At 41.9% G+C, this 24,996-nt stretch overlaps 1 protein-coding gene across 3 annotated transcripts in view; it reads right to left on the reverse strand.

Moving 5' to 3' along the window:
* Positions 1 to 24,996, reverse strand: part of GOLGB1 (golgin B1) — a 51,610-nt gene that overhangs the window by 16,579 nt on the left and 10,035 nt on the right. For 2 of the 3 annotated variants that reach the window (XM_049814265.1, XM_049814262.1), the window contains 10 exons: positions 23,325 to 23,477; positions 20,821 to 20,943; positions 20,269 to 20,382; positions 18,143 to 18,554; positions 17,375 to 17,466; positions 16,980 to 17,076; positions 9,277 to 9,350; positions 7,363 to 7,447; positions 6,573 to 6,640; positions 680 to 5,718 (listed from right to left, as the gene is read on the reverse strand). In XM_049814265.1, coding sequence (XP_049670222.1) covers positions 680 to 5,718; positions 6,573 to 6,640; positions 7,363 to 7,447; positions 9,277 to 9,350; positions 16,980 to 17,076; positions 17,375 to 17,466; positions 18,143 to 18,554; positions 20,269 to 20,382; positions 20,821 to 20,943; positions 23,325 to 23,477 — 6,257 coding nt within the window. The remainder of the gene's footprint in view (positions 1 to 679; positions 5,719 to 6,572; positions 6,641 to 7,362; positions 7,448 to 9,276; positions 9,351 to 16,979; positions 17,077 to 17,374; positions 17,467 to 18,142; positions 18,555 to 20,268; positions 20,383 to 20,820; positions 20,944 to 23,324; positions 23,478 to 24,996) is intronic. The other variant, XM_049814264.1, reaches the window with a different exon arrangement.

A 24,996-nucleotide genomic window follows, 5' to 3' on the forward strand; every position in this document is an offset into this window, starting at 1 on the left:
TCATATGCTTGATGTTCATTTCATGTTCCAGCATGCAAAGATATAGCATTTTGATCACAAACATTATTTTTTACTCATGTAAGAACAGATTGGTTTTGGAAATTCCCAGATCTACTTTTTGGTATGTTTCCATAGCTTCATCTTTCCATCAAAATCTATTTTGGGATTAAATTGGAATTATGTATACCAATGTTCTCTTGACGTGCCAAGTTTAATCTCTGAATGCAACAACTCTATGCAAAGAAATCTATTTCAAATTTCAGATTAATAAAGACTGTAGATAGTACTCAGATGGCTACTGCTTGTCACAGAGAACAGATTTTACATGAGTACTCTAATGATGAGAAGGAATATTTTACAGTGTTAATCTCCTTGTGCAGACAACAAGTACATAGTAACTCCCAGCAACGTAACTCCAAACATCTTTTCTATCCAAACATAAGCAAACCAGGAGATGAGTCTTATGTTTATGGCTTTATTAGGAAGACTAATTCTGCTCTCTATCTTAGGCATTCATTAGTTTTTCCAATCACATATCACATTTAGCATATTTACATACTCACAATTCTTTCTTTCTGGTATACTGCAAAAGGAAAGGGGAATCCTACCTCACCTCTGGCTGCTGCCTTGTCAAAAGGAAATACAAGAATACCAGCCGAGTCATTACCACCTTCTTTACCTGGATATATGAGTCTGAAGTTCTTCCACACGTATGGTCATGTGCTTCATCTGGTCCTTTAGCACAACACAAGTTTCCTCTTTTGAACGTATTTCTTCTTCCTTCTTTTGAATAGTTTCAGTGAATTTCTTCTCCCATGTTTTTGATTCACCTATCACTCTATCCCTGTCATTCTGAAGGGAAGACATGCTCCTGGTGAAGGCTGCAAGCTGGGCTAGTGTTTTGTTTAGGCTGCCTTCCAATTGCTCAGCTTCTTGATCCTTTGTCTTCAAGGAGTCTTGAAGATTGCCAACAGCTGTTTCCATACAGTCTTTCTCCCTCTGCAAAGTTGCCAGCTTTTCTTCCAGGTTTTTAGTTTCCTTTGAGTGCTTATCTTTTTCCTGTTCCAGTCTTCTCTCAAAGTCCTCATCTTTTTTCTTCATTTGAATTTTAATATTCTCTTTGTTTGCCCGCAACTCTTCTTTCACTTTGACACTCTCTGCTAGAACCCTTGCTGCCTCACTCTGGGTGTCATCCAATACTACTCTGCAGAGAGCAAGCTCTGCTTGGGCTTTCTTGGTGTCTTCAACTGCTTTAGCTAAAGTCTCTTTGGCTGCATCTACCTCTTTCTGAGATTCACTCTGCAGAAATTCCAGAGCTTTAACAGTTCTTTCTAAACTACTGTTCTTTTCCTGGCTTTTAATACAGTCCTTCTGCAGCTGCTTAATCTCCTGCTGTTTCTGTTTCAGCAGTTCCTGAAGCTCCTTTACATGTGTGCTGTTGTCTGCCCTCCAACTACATTTTAGCTTTTCTACAAACTCCTTCTGCTTTTCTGAACTTTCTTTACTTTTCACCTTTGCCATCTGACATTTCTCCTCCTCAAGTTCATGCATTATTCTCTGCAAACTCTGAAGCTCATGTTTTAGTTGCTCATTTTTGATCTGGAAGTCTGTTGCATCTTGCTGATAGTTTCCAATACTCCCATTAAGTTCTGCTAGCTGATTCATGAGCCTTTCTTCCAAATCATCCTTCTCAGCCTCTAGTGTGTCCTTCAGTTCTGTCATCCTGACAAGGTCATCTTTGGTTTTTTGGACTGTTTGTTCCATCTTTGCTACCGTGTCCTGAAGAGCATTCAATTCATGGACTTTCTCTTCCAGTTGGGTCTCTAAAGCCCTTTTCTCACCGGCTAAAGTCTCAACACACATGCGGATGTCACCCAGCTGTTGCTCTGAAGCCCTCCTATTACTTTCTAGTTCTGTGATTTGCTTTGTGAGCTCAGCTATCTGCTGTATGTAGGTACCAAGATCTTCACAAGGGCTACTACCTTTAAGTGCTTTTTGTTCCAGCTCTACGGTAGGAGACTCTGGTCTAAAACTTAGGTCCACTTGGTTTTCAGTCCTCTCCATTGGTGGTGATGTGGCAACTGCCTGATTTGCTTCTTCCCCTGTTGTCTTCTGAGCAACATACTTGTCTACCAGTTCTCTGCTTTCCTTAAGCTTAGATTCTGCTAACTGCAAATGACACTTTAAGTCTGTGATCTCTTGATTAAGAGACTCCTTTTCAGCCATTACTGTCTCAAGCTGAGTAGAAAGAGACTGGTAATCCCTTCTAGAGCTCTCCAGATCTTCTTTCAGGCTAGTATTTGTAAAGACATCTTCAGTCCTGTGCAGCTCTCCATCTGTAAAATGCATCTCTGCTCTAAGCTTCTCATTCTCCTCCTCTAGTTCCAGGATCTTTTGTTGCTTTGATTTTGCAAATTTCCTCATTTTCTCCTTCATTCCATCAATTTCCTGTCCAGCAACCTGTAGCTGCTTATCTATTTCCTCTTTTTTTGCTTCAACACTTTTCAGCTTAATGAAAATTTCCTGCTTTTCCTGCCTAACAGTTTCCAAAACACGCTGAATCCGCTCAGCCTCATTACTCACATTCTCATATGACTGCAGGAGAGTTTCATATTCTTTCTGAAGCTCCCTGTATTTCTCATGCCACTCAGAACTCTCAGCAGCTTGAAAGCATTTCAAGGATTCGATCTCCTTCTCCAGCTTCTCCTTCTCTAGAACAACCCTATCTAGAGTAAATGTCAGGTTTTTACAGCATCCATCAAGATTCTGATTTTCTGTAAGTACTTTATCAACTTCTGCAATAAGTTTTTCTCGCTCTTCAGTGAGGCCTGCTAACTTTTCTGTTAAAGTATCTGTTTCTTTAACATGGCCACATATTTGGCTTTCCATATTTGTCAACTTGACACAAAGGTCTTCAATAGTAGTTTTAGCATTAGCCAGCTCCTCTTTTAGAGATTTGCTCTCCTTTAGCGCCTCTTTTCTAGAGATAAGTGCAGCTTGCAACTTTCTCTGCATTTGATTCTTCTGTTTTGCTGCTTCTGCACCATCATCTTGCTTCTCCTGAATTTCAAGCAACTCAGTTTGCAGTCGCTTGCTTTGTTCCTCATGTACCTGAGCTTGAGTTTCCAACTGACTACATAGTCTCTTGACTGAATTCTCTTTTTCCAGCAACTGTGCCTGCACATTATTGAGAGCTTCACTTTTCTCCCTTAACTGCAAGTTAAGAAACTCCATTTCTTCATCCTTTTGGTGCATAAGTGTTTTCAGGTCTTCCAGACTGCCCTCTCTAGAAATTTTTGCTCGACTCTCCTCCAATTCTGTCTGAAGACTTGCTGCCTTAGCTTCAGCTTGGTCCGAGGTTCTCTTCAGCCCTTCTATCTCCAGAAACAGCTGCGCTATGTGTTCTTGCAAATGAAAGACTAATTCTGATTTGCAAGCGAGTTCACTTTGCATATGGCTAACATTATATTCCAATTCCTCTTTCTCTATCTGCAATTTTTCAAGTTTTTTCTCAAACTCTTCCCCAGAAACATCTGCAACTTGTACAAGCTTGTTATTTGTTGTATTTTCTGCTTCCATGCATGAAGAATCCAACCCACCTTGATTCCCAAGAACACACTCTGTTGATCCTTTCTGTTCTTGGAGCTGCCTGAGCTGAGCTTGGATGCTCTCCTTCTCTTTGCTTTGCTTATCAAATTGTTCTTGTAGGATGTTGTAATCATCTTTCTGCTGTTTCAGCTGTTCTCTGTGATGCCTGTCTTTTTCTTGAGCCTTTTTTATAGTGTCTTTGCGAGATAACAGGGCTTCCTGAAGTTTTTTTTGAAGTTGTTCTTTTTCTTGTTCAAGAGTTGAAATCCTCTCTTGCAGAGCAGACTTTTGGTTTTCTTCGAGATCTGTAGCTGCTGAACTATTTTTTTCCTTTTCTTCATAATCTTTTGGACTTTTATTGGTTTCAGTTACTTTGTCAGCAGTTGGCTGACTCGCCATGATTTCATCTCTAATTGAAACAATGTTTGTCTTACCTTGCAAACTTCGCCTCATTTCCTCAATCACTGCCTGCAATTGTGCTTCAGTAGTTTCTTTATCCAGCAGGTCCTTCCGGATGCTCTGCAACTCAGATTCCTTTTCAGAAAGCAGTTGTATTAGATACTCCTCACTGGGCTGGCTTTCAAGTTTCACTTGTCTGCTTATCATGCTTGTCATATTTTCTTCCCCTTCAGCTTCTTGAGCCACTGAGGTTTCTGATTTATGTTCTCTTCTCAATTGTACTAATTCATTCTCCAATTTGCTAACCTTCTTCAGAAGCTCCTTCCTGTTAACAAGTGCTGCTTGCAGCTTCCGCTTTACTTGCTCGTTTTCTTTTTTCAGAAGTTCAAGTTTATTTACTAATACCTCACTTTCTTTATGTGCTGCATCTGCCTCATACTGCTGCTCAGATTCCTCACATTTCAGGTATATATGTTTCGCTTCAATGTTTTGGTCTTTTTCTCCCTGGGCTTTTAATAATAGACTTGTTTGCTCTTTAAGACTCTTCAACTCATTTCCTAGAGAAAATTTCTCTTCATTCAGCAGGACCATTTTCTCAGACATGCTGATACTGATCTCTGTCATCTGTTGGTCTTTCTCCAGTAAGGTTTGTTGCAGGCTCTCTATAGACCTGGTGTGTTCAGCAACAAGCTGTTCTAGGCTTGCTGCTTCGCGTCCCTTTGAGGCTAAGTTTTGAGAAAGCTCTTCTATCTCAGCTGTATTCTTCCTCAAGAGTTGTTCCAGATCAAGTACTTCACATTCCTTCTTCTTGATTTGGCTTCTCAGATCTTTCAGTTGCATGTCCTGGTCAGAAAGCTGAAATTGTGCTTCATCCAAGTCTTTTTGCAAAGCTTCAATTTTTATCTCCTTGGATTTAAATTCATTTTTAAGGCTCTGGATTTGTTCTCTCAGAAGACTGCTTTCACTGTCCGACAGTCTCTGCTTTTCTGAAAGAGCTAAATTTTCCTCAAGTTGCTTCACTTGCTCTTTCAGTTCTGTTATGGTAGAAAGTTCCTTCATCTGACACAGGAGCTGATCACGTTCTTCAGTCAAAACACAAAATGCACTGTCAGAATCCTCTAATTTTTTTCTGTATTCCTCAGTCAACTGGTTTAGCCTATTTATTTCTGCACCTTTTTCTCCTAGATCTTTCTTATAGGATTCTTCTGATTTCTGCAGAATTATTTGCAGTTCTATAATTTGGTTTTGTAACTTTATCAGTTCTTGAGATTCAGAGGTGCCAGGCTCTGGATCTGCTATAGAGACTTCCCGCATTGCCTCCATCTCCCCTCTGCAGGGGACAGTGGTCCCCTGGGGCACTTCCCGAAGACTGATTCTGTTTTCCTGAAGCACACCAATTTGCTGCATTTCTATTTCTCTCAGTAATGAGCTACTGCCCAATTCATTTTGTGTATCCGAAGCCTTTTGCTCTTGCCTCTCAAGAAACCAAATCTGGGAATTATCTTCCAGCTGGTTAGCTGATTCTCCTGTTTGGTTACCTGTAGAAGTTTGGCCATTTGGGCCCTTTAGCTGACTTTTCAGAAAAGTTATTTCTTCTTGGGCTTCTTTTAGTTCCAGCAGCAAAACTGACAGCTCCTTCTGTTTCTCTGCAGCAAGATATTCTAGAATTCCAGGTGGACAACTTTCCTCAGTAAACTGCTCACTTCCGTTGGGAAAGCCATCTGTTCTTGCCTAAAAGAAAATAATAGGTTTCAATTTTCCTTTGAATCCTAGGAAAGGGTCACTTTTGGAAGCATCTGCTTTCCACATTTTGTACTGTAAGGACACCCTTTCTTGAGCTGGCTATTGCAAAACAGTAGCCTCATTAATAACAGGAGGACTCCTCAGGTCATTTCTGTTCATTTCAGTTTCTGAAGTTGCAGCATGAATGATTCTGGCTTTAGAATTAGACCATACATGTAACTTCCTATTCCCTTATTTCCCATTCTCTCTTGATTACAAGATAGTATGATTCTGAAGTGTTTCAGCTCTCCTGTGATTCTCACAAGCCCTCCAGTGTGCTTATCCAGCCACATTTTCCTAGGATCCTATCCATAGTCTCTGAATGAGGAGGTTTTGTCCCCTGTTCTATCTGTCCATTTAACATGGCAAAGAAACAGTGTAGAAGCCCATATTCCAGTCTGTGTCCATCTCCAAAGTGACAGCACTAGACAAAGCATCTGGACCAAAGTGCTTGGCTTTTTCCAAATAACTGTCTTAAGGTTTCCTCCCACCCCCAAAAACAGATTACAAAAGGAAAGCAGTCACAAATCCTTCCCAGAAAGCATGGATCAGCAGCCCACAAATAAGTCAACATCTTATGTCTTTAAGGCTGTCTGTTCATCAGTTTGGAGCGCAGAAACAATTTATGGGGAACCATTAAAAGACAGCTATCTCTTAAAGCCTGTTGCAGAGTTGCAACAACCACTTTAAGTTACGGGATGTTAAAAAACCAACTTTGGGGCTTTTAAACTAAATTAAAAGTTTTCATATCCACAGATGCATACAATACTAAGAGGAAGAAAAGTTCCAGACTAAATTTGTACCTCAGGGAGCACCGAAGTGTCATCAAAAGGCTTTTGCACTTCAGAATTCACCAGCTTTCCTGACACACCTAGTGATAAAAGGTACACTTGTCACCATCAGCATAAGGAGTTGCATGTAAAGTCAGCAGGTAAATGGAGAGACAATATAAGGGACTGGAGCTTCTCTAGTTTCCAAGGTGAGAAAGAAAAAGAAAAACAACAAAAAAAGTTTGAGCCTATGCATTTTATGCATTGCACCTAGACATCCCCAATAGCTCTGCACATGCAAAACCTCCTGCATTTGCTGCATGCCAACATCCCCTAAGACTACACTATATCTAACCTCTACAGAAGAATGAAGAGGCAAAGAGACAAGTGAACTAGGTAGCAGGTTGTTTTGTTTTGGTTTTGTTTTGGGTTTTGTTTTTTTTAATAATTTAGGGGCAGGGGTGGTGGTGGTAATTCCAGACACAAAAAGAAATTTACTAGCTTGCAGAGAGGAACCCAGTTCTTCATCTTATCTTAACTCTCTTTGGTGTCTTACGCATCAGCCTTTCTATCTACAAACACACTCTCCTTCAACTCCTTCTCTCTTTCTCATCTTAGGAACCACTTCTTTCTTCTCTTCTGATATATCCTATCTGTCCCACATTAGAATGTTCTCTTCTATGTCATGTGCACCCTTTCAATCTCCTGTACATCTTCAGGTTCTGACCTCAAAGCTCCTCTTTCCAAATCACCTTAGATTTGACCCTGAGACTTCTCAAATTTCAACAATTTTCTTGTCACTTGCCTTATTCTGTGTCCTCACCTGTAGAAGAGCAGTCTACATAAGCGGCTGGAGCTTCCAGAGTCTGCAAGTCTTGCAATTTCACCTCAGGTCCAACATTCTTATTCTATTGGTTGAAGAAAAAATACTTGGTTTTGAGCCATGATCTTTGCATTAGAAGACAGCTATCTTAGCTGCCTGCTGCTCTGCCATGCTTTAAGTAAAAACTATCAGTCCAAACTTTAGACACAACTCTGATGCCTAATGAAAAAGTAAAAAAAAATAGATTGGTTTTGATGTTAAGCAAGAGACTAAGACACATCTCAGCAGATTAGGATATCAATGAATGCAATGACTCTAATAACTTCTTTCCCACCTTGAGATGCTTCCTCTTCTGTCTTCACTGCTTCAAAGGGACTAACTACAGATTCATAACCTTTCACTGAACCACCCAAGCAGAGAAGGTGAGAAGTCATGTGCTGGTCACTGTATGCCTCACTACTCCAGCAGATAAAGAATGTGCAGTCTTCCCAGGAAAGTTACACTAGGCCCTACCACACAGACAAACAAACCACCCCACAACAATCTACTAACTGCTATATGTCTTCCGCTTCTCTGTCAGACAGGACTGAACCTGACTGTTGAAGACGACAGAACACATCGGAAATAGAGAGGAGATTTTGCTATTTCCCAGCGGTCCTTTTTGCCCACACACAGATGCTGAATAAAGCCCAGGAAATTGGTTAGTTTGCTGTTGACATCCATACAAGAATTAAGACTTCATCTACTAATGTCTTAAGTCCAGTTATAAGTTAACATGCACCTAAAATTAATGCCAATTAATTTCTGGCTAGTTCCCAACACATGTTGTCTGTCACCTCAAGAAACAACTGGCACCATTAGTACTACTGTTGTGGGGAAAGGTTTGAACTAGAGTACAAAAAGACTACAAGTCAGAACTAAGTAAAATGTCTCTAAAAAAAGCTACTTTTTCGCACGCCCCAAAAAAGCAAGTAAAAAAACCCCAACCCAACAATTTAAAGACTGAAAACAAAATGAAGTGTTCAGAATTAACATTTTCTGTAGCTACCTAAATGTAAGTACACGGCACTAACGAGTCTCACAATCATAAGGAAACAATCTCCAGCCCCAAGGTCTAGAGCACTTTGCCTTTGCAAGCTCCAAGCACTGAAATGGAATGTATGGCATACATCCAAGTAACTCTCTGTTGGAGAGGAATGTATTGCACAAAACACAGTATCATCTTCTTCCCCTGCTGGCAGGTTGGAACAGTGTAGAGCAGTCTGGAAAGAGCCAGACCTTGCTCTAAGCTAACAAACATTTCTACAACAAATTCTTAGTACAGATATACAGAGGCAGTCATCTCCATCACCTTGCTGACCAAGTATAAAGTAAAGCAGCAGGTATCTAATCCTGCACTCTTCTCACCAATAGACTGACTGCAATTGTACCTGCAGTTGTTCACAGTGGAAGAGTGTAAGGATAGAATCTACTTATCTCCCACCTAACAAAGAGAACACAGCTTCCTCCAGTCAGTCTGCCAGATCTCCATCAGGGCAGGGGGAATGAATAGGGTTGGTTTGAAAGGCATCCTATAATAACAGCTGAGCCTTTGCAATTGTATTTCCTGAGTCTTGCCCCAGTTTAGCCTATAGTTTTGCTGAAGAACTAACTCACAAGAGGCAGAACATAGCACAAATATGGATCGGGTAGATGAAGGACACAAGAATTCCACACAGCCAGCAAAGGGAAATACAGTCTGATAAGAACACAGTACAAGCAGTATTTGGAAGCTATTTCTGTCTTTCACCATTAATCCAGTTAATAATAACCTTCCAAAGAGGATTATTAAAAAAGACCATAACAGATTAGCTGTTTTAAGGCCAGTCCTTGACCTATTTTAGTTTTAGCTTATTTCAGCTACTTAATCGTTACCTGCTTTACATTTTCTGTGACCACCACAGCTTCCTGCTGAGGCACATGGAGAACAAGTTGCAAGTGTGGTATTTCTGAAATATTCAAACACAAACAATTTATTTGAAAATTAAAACTCTGATTTAGAAAGTAACAGGATATTCTTCCAGGAGCTTTAGAGAAGAGGGCACATGACTGTTAGTAACACTTATATAGTGGAGATATCTAACATTGTCATTGGATAATGTATTTTCTGGTTTTTTTTAAGAGGCAAACCACCAAAACAACGTGCGGTTTTAAGCACCTTTTAGAAAAGAACAAATGTTGTTATACAGACTAAAATTAAAGGACAGTTGATAGTTTCAAGTTTTAAGAAGTATTTTATAAAGGAGGGAAAAGAAGGAAATATTGTAGCAAAACATTTCAATTTTCATTTGGATAAAAATGAAATGAGAAATTGTTAAAATTAGAGAATAATAAAACACTCAAAGGCCACGGTCCAAGTCCAGATTGGTACAAGACTTCAACTGCTGTTTGACTCAGAATATTTTTGTAGAATCATAGAATCATTTAGGTTGGAAAAGACCCTTAAGATTACCAAGTCCAACCATTAACCTAACACTGCCAAATCCACCACTAAGCCATGGCCCCAAGTGCCACATCTACATGTCTTTTAAATGCCTCCAGGCATGGTGACTCAACCACTTCCCTGGGCAGCCTGTGCCAGTGCTTGGCAACCCTTCTGGTCAAGAAATTGTTCCTAATATCCAATCTAAACCTCCCCTGGTACAACTTGAGGCCGTTTCCTCTCATCCTATTGCTTGTTACTTGGGAGAAGAGTCTGATTCCCACCTCGCTACAGCCTCCTTTCAGGTAGTTGTAGAGAGCGATAAGGTCTCCCCTCAGCTGCCTTTTCTCCAGGCTAAACAATCCCAGTTCCTTCAGCTGCTTCTCGTAAGACTTGCGCTCTAGACCCTTCACCAGCTTCGTTGCCCTTCTCTGGACAATCTCCAGCACCTCAATGTCTCTCTTGTAGTGAGGGGCCCAAAACTGAGGACAGTATTCGAGGTGCGGCCTCACCAGTGCCGAGTACAGGGGGACGATCACTTCCTTGCTCCTGCTGGCCACACTAATTCTGACACAAGCCAGGATGCCGTTGGCCTTCTTGGCCACCTGGGCACACTGCCGGCTCATACTCAGCCGGCTGTCGACCAGCGCCCCTGGGTCCTTTTCCACCGGGCAGCTTGCCAGCCACTCTTCCCCAAGCCTGTAGCATTGCATGGGGTTGTTCTGACCCAAATGCAAGACGCAGCACTCAGCCTTGTTGAATCTCGTACAACTGGCCTCAGCCCATCGATCCAGCCTGTCCAGATCCCTCTGGAGAGCCTTCCTACACTCAAGAAGATCAACAGTCCTGCTGAACTTGGTGTCGTCTGCAGAGTTACTGAACGTACATTTGATCCCCTTGTCCAGATCACTGATAAAGATATTAAAGACAACTGGCCCCAATACTGAGCCCCGGGGAACACCACTTGTGACGGGCCACCAACTGGATTTAACTCCATTCACCACAACTCTTTGGGCCCAGCCATCCAGCCAGTTTTTTACCCAGTGAAGAGTACACCTGTCCAAGCCACGAGCAGCCAGTTTCTCCAGGAGAATGCTGTGGGAGACGGCGTCAAAGGCTTAACTAAAGTCTAGGCAGACAACATCCACGCTCTTTCCCTCATCCACTAAGCGGGTCACCTTGTCATAGAAGGAGATCAGGTTAGTCAAGCAGGACCTGCCTTTCATAAACCCAAGCTGACTGGGCCTGATCACCTGGTTGTCCTGTGTGTGCCGCATGATGGCACTCAAGATGATCTGCTCCGTAACCTTCCCCAGCGCTGAGGTCAGGCTGACAGGCCTGTAGTTCCCCAGATTCTCCTTCTGGCCCTTCTTGTAGATGGGCGTCACATTTTGCTAACCTCCAGTCAACTGGGATCTCCCCAGTTAGCCAGGACTCCTGGTAAACAATTGAAAGTGGCTTGGTGAGAACTTCTGCCAGCTCCCTCAGTACCCTTGGGTGGATCCCATTCTGCCCCACAGATGTATTTGTCCAAGTGGTGCAGCGGGTGGCAAAGTCCACAGTGAAGTTTGGAGAACACAGCACAATGGGGGAAAACAGCTGATACCCTCACTGGCAGGGCTGCCATTTACAGCAACCTAGACAGGCTAGAAGAATAGGGCAACAGGAACCTCATGAAATTCAGCAAGGAAAAACGTAAAGTTCTACCCCAGGAATGCCATCTAGGGACCAGCTTTGCAAGAAACATTGAAGATGATCTGCTAGACATTAGGCTGAACATCAGCCAGCATGTGTGCCTGGCAGCAAACAAGGTCAACAGCATCCTGGACTGTATGAATAGCAGTCTAGCCAGCAGATCAATCAAAGTTATTATCCTCTTCTACTGGGCACTCATTAGACTGCATTTCAAGTGCTGCATTCAGTTTTGGAACCCCACTATAGGAAAGACATTGATCATCTGAAGCAAGTTCAGTGGAAGACCACCAAGATGGTCACAGGGCTGGAGCACTTGCCCTGTATGAACAGGCTGAGGGAACAAGGCTTTCTTACCCTGGAGAATAGAAGGCTTTGGGGAGACCTAAAAGCAGCCTTCCAACTATGAAGAGGTTATTGAGAAGACAGAGCCAGGCTTTTTACAGAGCAAGGCAGGAGGACAAAAGACAACACAAATATACTGAAACAAAATGGGTTCCAACTGGATGTAATGAAAACCTTTTTTTGCCATGAGGACAGTCAAGTGTCATAACAGGCTGCCCAGGGAGGTTGTACAGTCACCGTCATTGGAGGTTTTCAAGACCTGACTGGATAAAGGCTTGAGCAACCCAGTCTGATCTCACAGTTGAGCCTGCTTCTAGGAGGAAGCTGCACTAAAATCTGCCTTTAATCCCTTCCAACGTAAATTATCCTGTGACTCATCTCAGTTCTAGCTAATTCTATTACACATGATGCCTCAGCCTTTTAGTATAAGAGCCAGTAAAACAACTTATACGTCTGTCTTCCCCAGAAATATAAACCTAACTAGAAGCATTAAAAAACAGCCCCCACTTTTGTGAATGCGTAACTATCAATGATAGATATGAAACATATTTTAATATATATGCAAAATAAAATTCAGGATCAAGTTAAACAGCTGTTAGGGATAAGAATTTTTGTACTTTCCAATTCTGAGCATGCAGAGAGAACATAGCATTAACATATGGTATAAGGTTTTCTTTTGTGCCCCTTTAAACTCTTTTTTATATACAATCAACTGTATGAAATGGTATTTGCTAAATTAAAAGTATTATGTATTTTGAGGAGGTTCAGATTAATTGTTGTTGTGAATTCTAACATCTGGAAAGCAGTCTGTCCATTTTCTGTAATAACAGCTTTCCTTTATCAATTCATACCATACTGTAGTCTTTGAACAACGTTTTCTTCCACTAAGTGAACTAGGGAAAGCCTTATATCTAATGTTAAATTATCTGTACATTGACTCTGAAAAGCAATCTCTAGCTCTCAATCCAGATGTTTGCTTTCTTTGAAATTGGCTGAACTTCATAGGCTTTTCCTGACGATGACACAATCATAGAATCATTTAGGTTGGAAAAGACCCTTCAGATCATCAAGTCCAACTGTTAACCTAATTCTTGTCTATCTCCTTAGTGTAGAGGGCAAAGTAAAAAAAGATAAACCCAAAGGTCTCTTATGTAGCAGGAGGAGAGACATTCAATCACTCAAAGAGCTGCTTCAAGAGAAGTTTAAGGAATCCACGTGACTAGTAAAGAGATCAGCAGATATAATGGTATAATGTACTGCTAAGCCCATGAAAATTAAAAGACCGTACAAAGATTTCAGAAGTGCTTATATTTTAGAAAATGATAGTTAATTAGTTTGGAAGCATTTGTTGAAGTCTGCTTAACAAATCAAAATACAAGGTAACTATATGTAAATCCTTATTTCATTCTACTCAAGTTAGGATTGGAGTACTGTGGGCAGTTTTAGGCATCACACTTTAAATAAGACCGACAAATTAGAAAGTCATCAGGAGATCAAGAGGAGTATAAAAGTATTTAGAACTGTCCTGGTTTCAGCTGGGATAGACTTAATTTTCTTTCTAGTAGCTGGTATAGTGTCATGTTTTGGATTTAGTATGAGAAGAATGTGGATAACACACCGATGTTTTCAGTTGTTGCTGCGTAGTGTTTTTACTAAGTCAAGGATTTTTCAGCTTCTCATGCCCAGCCAGCAAGAAGACTGGAGGGGCACAAGAAGTTGGGAGGGGACACAGCCAGGACAGCTGACCCAAACTGGCCAAAGGGATATTCCATACCATGTGACATCATGCCCAGTATATAAACTGGGGGGAGTTGGCCTAGGGGGAGGTCGCTGTTCGGGAACTAACTGGGCATCGGTTGGTGAGTGGTGAGCAATTGCATTGTGCATCACTTGTTTTGTATATTCCAATCCTTTTATTATTATTATTGTCATGTTATTATTGCTATTATTATCATTATTATTTTCTTCCTTTCTATCCTATTAAACTGTTATGTCAACCCACGAGCTTTACCTCTTTTTTCTGATTCTCTCCCCCATCCCACTGGGTGGGGGGGAAGTGAGTGAGTGGTTGCATGGTGCTTAGTTCCCAGCTGGGGTTAAACCATTACAAGAACCTATAGAGGAGGTTTGAAAGATGATGATTTTTTGGGGTTTTGTTTTGTTTTGTTTTTTTTTAAGAAATTACATCTCCCAGTGTTTAAAATGTTAAAAAATGTCAGTAACCAAGTGTTCAACACACATACTGGAAACAGAATTGCAACAAAAAAAGCTTGTTTTGAAGTAAACATTCAGGTAAACATGCATTGGGAAAGACCTTTTAAGTAACATGACAGTGAAGCTCTAAAAGTCACTGCATTTTTCAGGTGGAATTCCTTTCAGTGGAAGAAGGGCCTGCTTTTTAAGAAAGCTGATGAAAGCCTCCCAGGTACATTTTGGATATACTCAATCTTAACTCAGGGCATGATATCAGATTAAAAGCTGGACTTCTGTAAGGCCTTTGATATGGTACCCCCAACATTCTTACCACTAAATTGCAGTGATACGGGTTTGACGGATGGATTGTTAGATGGATAGGGAACTGGCTGGATAGCTGTGTGCACAGTTACGGTCAATGGCTCAATGTCTAAGTGGAAACCAGTAACGAGTGGTGTCCCTCAAGGGTCCATACTGGGACCAATACTGTTTACTATCTTCATTCGCAACATAGACAGTGGGATTGAGTGCAGCCTCAGCAGGCTTGCAGATGACACCACACCAAGTGATGCAGTTGATTTGCTAGAGGGATGCCATCCAGAGGGACCTTGACAGGCTTGAGAGGTGGGCCCATGCGGACCTCATGAAGTTAAACAAGGCCAAGTGCAAGGTCCTGCACATGGGTCGGGGCAATCCCAAGCACAAATACAGGCCAGGCGATGAGTGGATTGAGAGCAGCCCTGTGGGGAAAGACTTGGGGGTATTGGTAGATGAAAAACTGAATATGAGCCAGCAATGTGTGCTCATAGCCCAGAAAGTCAACCGTATCCTGGGCTGCATCACAAGAAGAGTGGCCAGCAGGCTGAGGGAGGTGATTCTTCCCCTCTACTCTGCTCTTGTGAGACCCCACCTGGAGTACTGCATTCAGCTCTGGGGCCCCCAACATAAGAAGGACATGGACCTGTTGGAGTGAGTCCAGAGGAGGGCCATGAAGATAATCAGAGGGCTGGAATACCTCCCTGACGAAGACAGGCTGAGAGAGTTGGGGTTGTTCAGCCTGGAGAAGAGAAGGCTCTGGGGAGACCTTATTGCAGCCTCCGAGTACCTAAAGGGGGTCTACAAGAAAGGTGCAGAGGGACTTTTTACAAGGGCATGTAGCGACAGGACAAGAGGTAAGGGCTTTAAACAAGTGCAAGGTCCTGCACCTGGGTTGGGGCAATCCCCAGTAGCAATACAGACTAGGGGGTGAACGGATCGAAAGCCAACCTGCAGAGAAGGACTTGGGGATACTGATAAACATAAAATTGGACAGGAGCTGGCAATGTGCGCTTGCAGCCCAGAAAGCCAATCATATCCTGGGCTGCATCAAAAGAAGTGTGGGCAGCAGGTCAAGGGAGACGATTCTTGCCCTCTGCTCTTGTCAGACCCCACCTGGAGTACTGTGTCCAGTTCTGGGGTCCCCCAGCACAAGACAGACATGGATCTGTTAGAGTGAGTCCAGAGGAGGGCCACAAAAATGTTCAGAGGGCTAGAACACCTCTCCAATGAAGAAAGGCTGAGAGACTAGGGGTTGGTCAGCCTGGAGAAGAGAAGGCTTCAGGGAGGCCTTATTGCAGCCTTTCAATAGGGCTTCTTTTCTTTGGGTTGCCCAGAGAAGTTGTAGATGCTCCATCCCTGGAAATGTTCAAAGTCAGGTGGGATGGGGCTCTGAGCAACCTGATCTAGTGAAGGATGTCCCTGCCCAGGGCAGGGGTGTTGGACTAGATGATCTTTGAAAATCCCTTCCAACCCAAACCATTCTATGAGTCTAAATGATGTCTTGAAGTCCATTAAAGTCCTGCATTTCTGAGTTCATGGGAAAAAAAAAAAAAAAAAAAAAAGAGAAGGGAGATGTTCTAGGACTGCAGGAATCTGGTTTATTGGTGATTATTCCCCCACCAGTATTCTTACGAAGAGGGTATAACTCTGAATGATGGGAAGCAAAAGGAATCTTATTTCTGAAAAAATCAAGACAGCCTATTGCCATAGCGTACCATACCCTAAAGTCAAAAAATGTGGGAACCCTCTTCTTATACTATAATTCTGATAGAGTGGTGATATTACTGCTACCAGTCTACATGCCTAGACACTCAAAACCAAATTAATTGTCTTTTTTTTTTTTTTTGATGTGGCATATGTATGGGCCCTTTACGGTTTCATCAAAAGCTATCAAAAATAATTCCTCCAGAAGCACCGCCTGCAGATTGTCAGCATTTTGTATCAGGGAGGAGCTACTACTTCAGTAGTAAGAATGTGCAAGTGCACAGTGTCCTGGAATACAAAATTTATTCTACCATCCTTAAGCATAACCAACATTATTGGAACAAAAAATCCAATAAACCAAAACTATTCTTTGAACTTTATATGCCCTATCACAATGAAGCTAACCTTGGCACCCTTTTCTAGAAAAGCCTGCTATCCCATATTACCATCCTCGCCTTCACCCTAGCTTTTTCATGTCTTCCCCACATTCTTTTGACCTATCACTATGGATCATACATGCAGGAATATGAAGCAAGTGAACCATACAGGTAACAAGTTCTGCCCATTCTGTCTCATGGTCTAAACACCAACCATTGCTTCATATCACAAGACAACACCATGCAGGCAGGCCTATGAGGCACAGCCCAGTCTTTCTAATAATTCCAGACAGTTTACTTATTTGTTTCTGTCAGTCTGTTCACTGCCTGAGATTCAAATAGTTCCTTTTCCCTTTAGAATTAAACTCCACTTTAACCACTGGAAAGAATTATATAGTATTTTTTAAGATCTTGGCAACAAAAGCATAATGAAGCAGTAACCATGGATATGTTTATTATCTAAAAATAGGCAAGAATAATTCTTAAATATTTGAACAATACTAAAATAGGTAAGATAATCATACTACCTTCAGTCTTCTGTCTTTCCAAGTTTTCTGTGGATAGGAGTAAAGTCCCATTCCTATCTTCCTGATCTATTATTTTTTCCTGTGAAGTTGTTCCATCCTGTTTAAACACAGGATGGAGGGGAGAAAGATGAATTTCAGTACAGTTTATACACACACATTAGTCTTTGATCTTTCAGTTAACCTTCTAACAAATCAATTGGCCACTTTTAAATGACTCAAATTGATTCCTCTTTCCAGGCTTCCATAGTCACAACATGTCTGTCCATCAGCTGAGAGAACCCATAAAAGCCTTTCTTAAGAAATACACCATAAAAAAGGACTTCCAAACATTTCATTCTGTTTCAGTTCCTTAACATACAGGAAAACTTCAGGAGAACTGTAAGAAAAGATCGTACCTGTTTCTTCAATTCAGAGACCTGCACTACTGACTGGGATTTCAGCTCATTCTGATAGCAGACAAATTCTTCACATTTCTGTACAAGTTCATCTAATGGAGGGGGAAAAAAGGAAGTTAAGGTGCGTTCTTGCCTTTTTTGCTGAAATATATCCAGTTTACACACATGCACAATAGTATATGAGATCCGTTATCTCTTAGGCACTGCTTCAGTTTTGAGCTGTAAAGGAGCTGGAAGAAAATCAATTTGAAATAATAGCTTGAGGCAAGATCAATGTTATTAGTTCAAATACAAACCTACAGAGAAAACGGTACACTTTGCTTTCCTTGGCTGTTTTACTTATAATTTCAGTAGAAATGCAGACACTGAAGAATGTGGCACATCTAAAAAGAACTTACATAAGTTGATGGAAAAAATCCAACGTGTTATTAAAATTAGTTTAAAAAATACATCTGGCTCAAGAAATCCATAAGCCTCAAAAAATTATAGGCTGGGACAGTGCACAAAGAAACCACCACATATGCTGCCCTAGTCTTATGCTCCTCCTCTTGTAACTGGCTTTGGTCACTGCCAAAGACAGAAAGGTGGGATTCCACTAGAGACCTTTAGTTTGATACAGTACAACCACTCCTATGTTCCTAGGAAATTATGAATTGTTATACCAAGACTTTCTCATGAGCTATCATAAAAACAAAGCCAAATAGAAGGCAACCCAATAATTCTTAGGCTCTTAAGAACGTGCTTCACCAAACTGCTGTGATTGCTCACCCTGTAGTTTCTGTATTGTAGCACTGTTTTCAGCAGACAACACCAACAGCCGGTCAACATCCTGTTTCAGCTGATCATTTTCAGCTACAAGGGCAGCACGGCTAGATTGCAGCTCTTGCTCAGACACCTTAAGACAATGGATCTGCAGGTTTTTTTCTTCCACCTCCAGCCTTTGTTTCTGCTCCAGGTCTTTATACTTCACCTCCAATTCATCTTGTGCTCTCCTCGCCTCTTCCAGCTGTTCCGAGAGATACTGCACCTCCTCCTGAAAGTGATGGGAGGACAGCTTCTTCTCAGCTAGTTCCAGCTCCACCTTCCCTCTGAGATCCTGAGACTCTCGTCTCTCTGCATCTAGCACATCCCTCAGGGAGCTTAGATCCACTTCCATCTTCTGGCACTGATCTAGGAGTATCTGTAAAGGATATGGAAATTAACTCAACTCTCAACTAGTTCAATCCCTTGCCAAAGCAAAGTACCCGAATTATATTTTAAAATTGTCATTAAATCCTTTTCAAACATGTAAGTAGCAGAAAGGAGGAAATAAACATGGCAGAAATCTCAATTTGTTAGAAACTGCCCTACTATTTGCAAATTGCAAGAAAGCAATGCTGGGTGAAACAAGAACTCTCAATTTTGGTAAAGAAAAGATAAGTCTTAATTTAGAGCAGGGGGATGTAGAGGAACAAAACAACAGAACAGTGGCCATGACTTCTCTTTTGGAGGAAAGAAAGCTTCCCAAAAAGGAGAGGAAGGGCTACAACAGAATAGGGGGAACTCAACAATTACGGAGCACAGTTAAAAAACAGAACCAAAGCATGTATGTGATAGGGAGTCAAAAATGCTGAAACAGGAAACTGGAGGTAACAGGGTGCTTCACACAGTACCCACTGTTTCAAGAAAGATACCAGAAAGCTGGTCGACACTGACCAGAGATTTAAGACTACCAAGGAACAGAAACAGACCCTACACTTGCCAGAATTCCTTTTGTCAAACTTCTCCTGGAGCTGTGGATGGTCAGCATAGCTAGTTTCAGCAGGTGGCTGATGAGGAGCTCTCTTTACTTTATAGGTAGGAAGAGAGCTTCAGCCACGTGGCCTCAAGCTTATATGTGTACCAAGGTCTCCCTCTGACCACATAATGTGCAAGAGGGGAGTCAAAGACACAAGGGAGGAGTTGGGGACCCCAACAACCAAGCCATGAAAATATCCATGCCAACACTCCATGAAACACACTGGTGAGCAATGTAATCAGTAGTGAGTACAAGTCAGCTCACTGAGGTTCTTCACCTCTTCCTGGTGGTAAGAGGTCCCACCACTGTGCCTGGCTGGGACACACAGGAAAAGAAAATAGAGTGATGCATAAGTGCGTAAAAGTTATCAAAGTGAGGTTCAGCACTAGATTGGCTGGAGATTGTGCAACCTACTAACATGAGACTGATCTAGTATAAGCCTCTTCTAAAGGGATGGAGAATTATTTTCAGAGGTTCAGATATTGGGAAAAAAAAAATACACTCACCCCTTATCTGCAAACAAGCCTTTTAAGAGATTGCATACTAAACTCTGTCTCAAGGGGCACATGTATATATAGTCATATATGCACAGATTTGATCTCATTCTCTTTACACTGCAAAATGATTAAGTGAGAGCCAATACCACTCCAGAAGCTGTATCATCATATTAGCAAGTTTTTAGCAACACATACCAAAGAATATCTGTCTATGCTCTGATCTGGTCTGGATACTGCAGTCCAGAAACAGTGTAGCTAGAGCAGTGCTGTGTTAGGCACTTCTGTCTTGGGCAATGCATCGTGTATTTGATGGCTTCAAATGTATCAGTCAGCGGCACAGAGTATGGATAGATTTTGTCCCTGTCCACCTGCCCAGAATCTGGGTTACTAGAGATGGTTGCTGCAGCATCCCTATCCCCGTTGTTTGGCTGGGCCTACTACAAGCTATGCATACAGACCTGCAGCTCTAAAACCTGACCTTAGGGAGCCCCCCAGCTGATTTCATTCTGGAAACCTGGTGCCATAAATAAGCTAATCTGGTGATTTCTGAGCTACTGACAAAAGCCCCATCCACCACTTGCACATGAGAGTAAAGCAATAAGCAAAGCATGAAAAGGTACCTGGTTTTGTTGTTCAGCAGTACGTAATTCCTGCTGCAGCAATTCTACCACCTCAGTTCGTCCTAGCAGAGCTGCCTCCTGCTCCTCTAGCTTTCTCTGAAGTGTACGCAGGTTCTGCAAGAGAGAGAGTGCTATACCAGTATCTGGGAGGCTAACATAAGAAGGCTAGATTTCCTGGTTTCATCCATACACCTAGTTTTCATAACACAGTTACTTTAATAGCCTGAATAACTTCATTTTTGTTGACACTTATTCTGGAGCCCTGGTGCAGTAGGAAGAGCTCACCATTGTTACAAACAGGGAACTGGAGCACAATAATTTAATACTTCTTTTTAACTATGCTTTCTTTTCAACTGACAGCAAATCAGCAGATTGAAGCCAACACTCTGAAAGTCCAAACTAGCATCTCAAAAACCACCAATCAATCAAATCATATCTGTTCTCACTCCTTCTGAGTTACTTTGATGAGAACTGCTCTCTCAGGGTGTCTTGAGACTGGTAAAATTTGTTTCCCCTTCTCCTCCCATAATAAGATTATTATATCAAATATACCTGCTGCATCTCTACTTCCAAATCTGACTGGGCCACTATCTTGCGTAATTCAGCTTGGTGCTGGTGAACCTGCTTTTCCAGGAGAGCTTCCTTCTCCTGAATCACTTCCTGTAAGGAGCTCAGCTGAAAACATAAGCCACAAAATAAAAAAACACAAGGTTATGAGCTTGACAGACATGCAGGCTTGCTTTCAACACGCACCAGTGTATTATGTGTGTGATGAGGTCTTCAGCTTGATAATCCTATATGTCACTTTGGTCAAATGGTAACTTTATCCTACTAATACATATATATATTAACTGATAATATTTCAGATCCCAGAAAGCAAAAACCATAGAATTTCATCATCATGGTAAAAGATACGATCACTATAATTACAAGTTCATAAAACTTCTGGGTTTTCATTTGTATAGGACACAGCCCAAGTCATAGATCAAAAGCTAAACCTGCAATTCAGAGTATTAACAAAATTCTTTCCATAAATAAATAACAGCTGTTACATTATGTGATAAAAAGTCCTTCTGCACATCCACCCTAGAACACAGAGAGGCAATAGCAAGTCTGGGAGCTGAAATAACATTCTGCCCTAGCTATTCCAAAGCCTGTCACAGAACAGCAATGGCAGGCAGGGAAGAACCCAAATTCTGACTCAGAGGGACACCCTGTCCAGGTCCTTCCAGGGGCTGTTCCACCCCTCCTCAGAGAGCCATCAGTCCCGTTGTCCAAGCGTGAAACCCATTAAGATCAATTAACAGCAGAGCACCTTTTGTACCAAGGGTGGTTACTGCCTAGGGGTATAGGATATATTATGGGACACAGGTGAAGAGAATTTTGGGATTGCGAAAGACTTCTGGAATGTTTAGAGGAGGAATCAAAGGCAGGGAAATGGATGGACCTAGGTGATTTGGGGAGGAACAAAACCAAAAAAATAGAGGATAAGGGAATTAAAAAAGGCCACCTGTGTAAACAGTGGCTGCTTAATATGCTTGTCTGGCCATGCCCTGCACCTGATCAGCAGTCTGTCCTGTCCCTTTACTGAACACCTTTTTTAACTCTTTCACTATGGGAAAGAGTTTCTATTCAGTGTGCATTTGTGGGTGTACGGGGCGGGGGTGCAAAGGCCTGTGCGTCCATGGTGCCAGCAAGTGGAGAGATTAGAGCAAGTGAACTTCAGTGCCAGCAACTGCAGTGCAATCACAGGTCAGAGGACCTGTGCGTACATGATGCCAGAAACTCAAACAAGTACAAGCGTGCAAGTGAATGTATGATTGCTAGCAAGTATCAAGCTGGACTAGCTGGCAAATGGGTGAAGCAGACTGGGAGCCAGGATGGTGCCCAAGGGTGAAACCACAGGCAGACTTGCCTACTAGGTGGACAAGAGGAGTTCTGGCCAGCTGCCAGAGACCACTGCTGCTTTTGTGTATGTGTGAATCTCTGTGCATGCCTGTGTGTCTGAGTGAGAGCACAGGGAGGCTGGCTACCAGAACAGACCAGGAGAGTCCTGGTCAGGGTGCATGTGTGTGTCCGTGTCTCTCTAAGGATAAGACCACAGGGGGGTGGCTATTGAAGGGGGCAGGGAAGCCCTGGTTAGGTGTGGCAGTGTGTGTGCGCACACATGCGTGCACTCATGCACGTTTTTCTAAAAGCAGCAGCACAGGAGGGTTGGCCATTGGAGGGACCAGGGGAGTCCCAGCCAGCTCTGTGCACATGTGTGTGAACAATGTGTCTGTACCAGCAGCTGGAGTGGAGCTGTGGGCCCCAGGGCTTTGCAAGTCTACATGCCAGCAACTGGGGAGACTTGGATCCAGGGGCCAGTTATGGGCAAACTGTGTCTAAGCACAGCTGCTGGCAAGACCCAGAATGTACATTTGTATATATTTTTACTATTCTCTAATCCGAGCTGCCATAGAAGGGAACAGCATGAGGCTGTTGGCGCTGTTTGCGTTCATGGGAGTGCTAGGTGCTTCTGTCTGTGTTATCTATGTGGCTGGCCATCTATACAGGTATGTAGGAGTTGTACATGCATGCATGCTGGGAACACATCCTCAGCCACGCTACTGGCTGAACTGGAGGGCATGGAGCTCTGGCAACCTTGCCTCTGTCAGGCTGCAGGATTTACCCATATTCCCTAGCAGCAGCATGTCATCAGGAACAACTGTCTCAAATTATCCAGAGACAAGATGCATGGGAATGGTTCAAGGCTGCATCAGGGGAGGTTCAGACTTAACACTGGGAAATATATCTTTAACAATAAGGTAGTCACACACTGGAACAGGCTTCCTAGAGAGGTGGTCAATGCCCCAAGCCTGTCAGTGTTTAAGAGGCATTTGGACAATGCCCTTAATTATGCTTTGAGCTTTGGTCAGCCCTGAAGTGGTCAGGCAGTTGGACTAGATGATCAGTAGGTCCCTTCCAGCTGAACTATTCTATCATGCTAGTGTAAGTGGTGGGGTGAGAAACACAGACACATACACAAACTGATGAATAGAAACATTTTTCTGTACCTGTGTTGCATACTTGATTTCAGCATCTTTCAGATTCACTTTGGCTAGAGCCAGCTGTTCCTTCAGATCCTGAACAGTCTCCTCTCGCTCCCTGAGCTGCTTTTTCAGTGCTTCGGCTTCATCTCTATGCCCTTCACATGTATTTTGGTTATTCTGACATTGCAAGAGGAAAGAAGTGAGAAGAAAAGAAACAGAAGAAAGTAAACTGATCAGTATTACTGGTCAATTAAAAATAAATTAGAATGCTACTGCACCCTTGACTCCTAACCAGATGCTTATTTCTACTACATTTCTTAATTTCTTAACTTTACATTTTCTTTGTTTCTTTAAATGAAGTTGTCCTATGTTAAGTAACTATTTTCCCTATTTCTTTGTAGATATGCACAAGATGTCTTTAATTGGGAAGTGTCAAATCACTTTGGAATGCTTACCATATAAACTAAGGTAAATCATATTATTAAATACAACATAACACATAATCTATGATATGACCACCTTGATTTGTGAAGCTTTTTAATTTCACAGATTTCTCTAATACCAGAAATGAAACATTTTTTAATTAGCAATAGAAGAATATTCTCCACATGACAAAGGGGCAGACATTAAACATTCTAGACCACAGAAAATGCTCATGGAAATCTCTTTAGACTAAAGGGATTTATAGCAATGAACTTGTTAGAAATAAGCAAAGGGAACATGCAAACAATCATCAGTTCTACTCTGCTCTGAGGCACTAAAATACTCTGTTTATGACCATGAAATTTAAACTCAGACAACATTTCCCATAAAATGTGCTTAAGGCTATGTCTACTCAGATATACTGTCACACTACACCTGCACTCGTTTTTTGTCTCTCAAAGACTGTCTGTATGGCAGGCAATTCTCTAATGCCACAGCTGTATACCTACTTAACACAGAGTCAGATACTAGGTCCAGTGTATCAACACTGTCACTGAGAAGCAAGAAAAGAATCCCTCTACTGTTATCACCTCAGCACTCCCAACCACTTCAAGCACTTAGTGCTGGGGATTAACTGAATATATACAAAATGTATCTCTTTCCTTTTCCTTTTTACAGGTATTGAATCAAAGATCACCAATTAACATATGGAGTCTACAGAGTATCTATGTCCTTTAAACCCATTCTGAAAAATTTATGAAGGCTTTTAGAAGGACTTACAGGTCAGTGTAATAAGTAAGAAGCTACTGTTCCTCAAAAGATGTCACCTACAGACAAGGTCTTTGGAAGCAGGTTGACTACACAGACAAGGAAAGCTTTAATTGCACTTAAGCTTAGAAGTAGGACAGGAAAAACAAAGAAACAACAGAAGTGCAGGAAGCTTTAAGAAGCCAGGGATATACATAATTTATAAGGCTGGGGCAAAGCAGTTGCTAGGGGGGAAAGATAGGTGGATTAGTTTGCTTACTTGGGATTAGCTTTCAGGACTGATATTTACAGTCGGATTTGGAAAAGCTTCTGATAAAGCCCTTGCAAACTGGCCACTACATGGAGTACCACAATTAAGGACAGTAGCACAGTCACAAAGTTCCCAGAGCCCAAGCTTTCAAATATCATGTTTTTCCAAAATGTATAAACTCTTACATCTGAACATGATTTGTGTTTACCCACTTTAAAAGTTTAAGAGGAGCCTCAATTGTTCTGTATACATATA

Source organism: Accipiter gentilis, chromosome 11 (assembly GCF_929443795.1).
Source record: "Accipiter gentilis chromosome 11, bAccGen1.1, whole genome shotgun sequence".
Lineage (NCBI taxonomy): Eukaryota > Metazoa > Chordata > Aves > Accipitriformes > Accipitridae > Astur > Astur gentilis.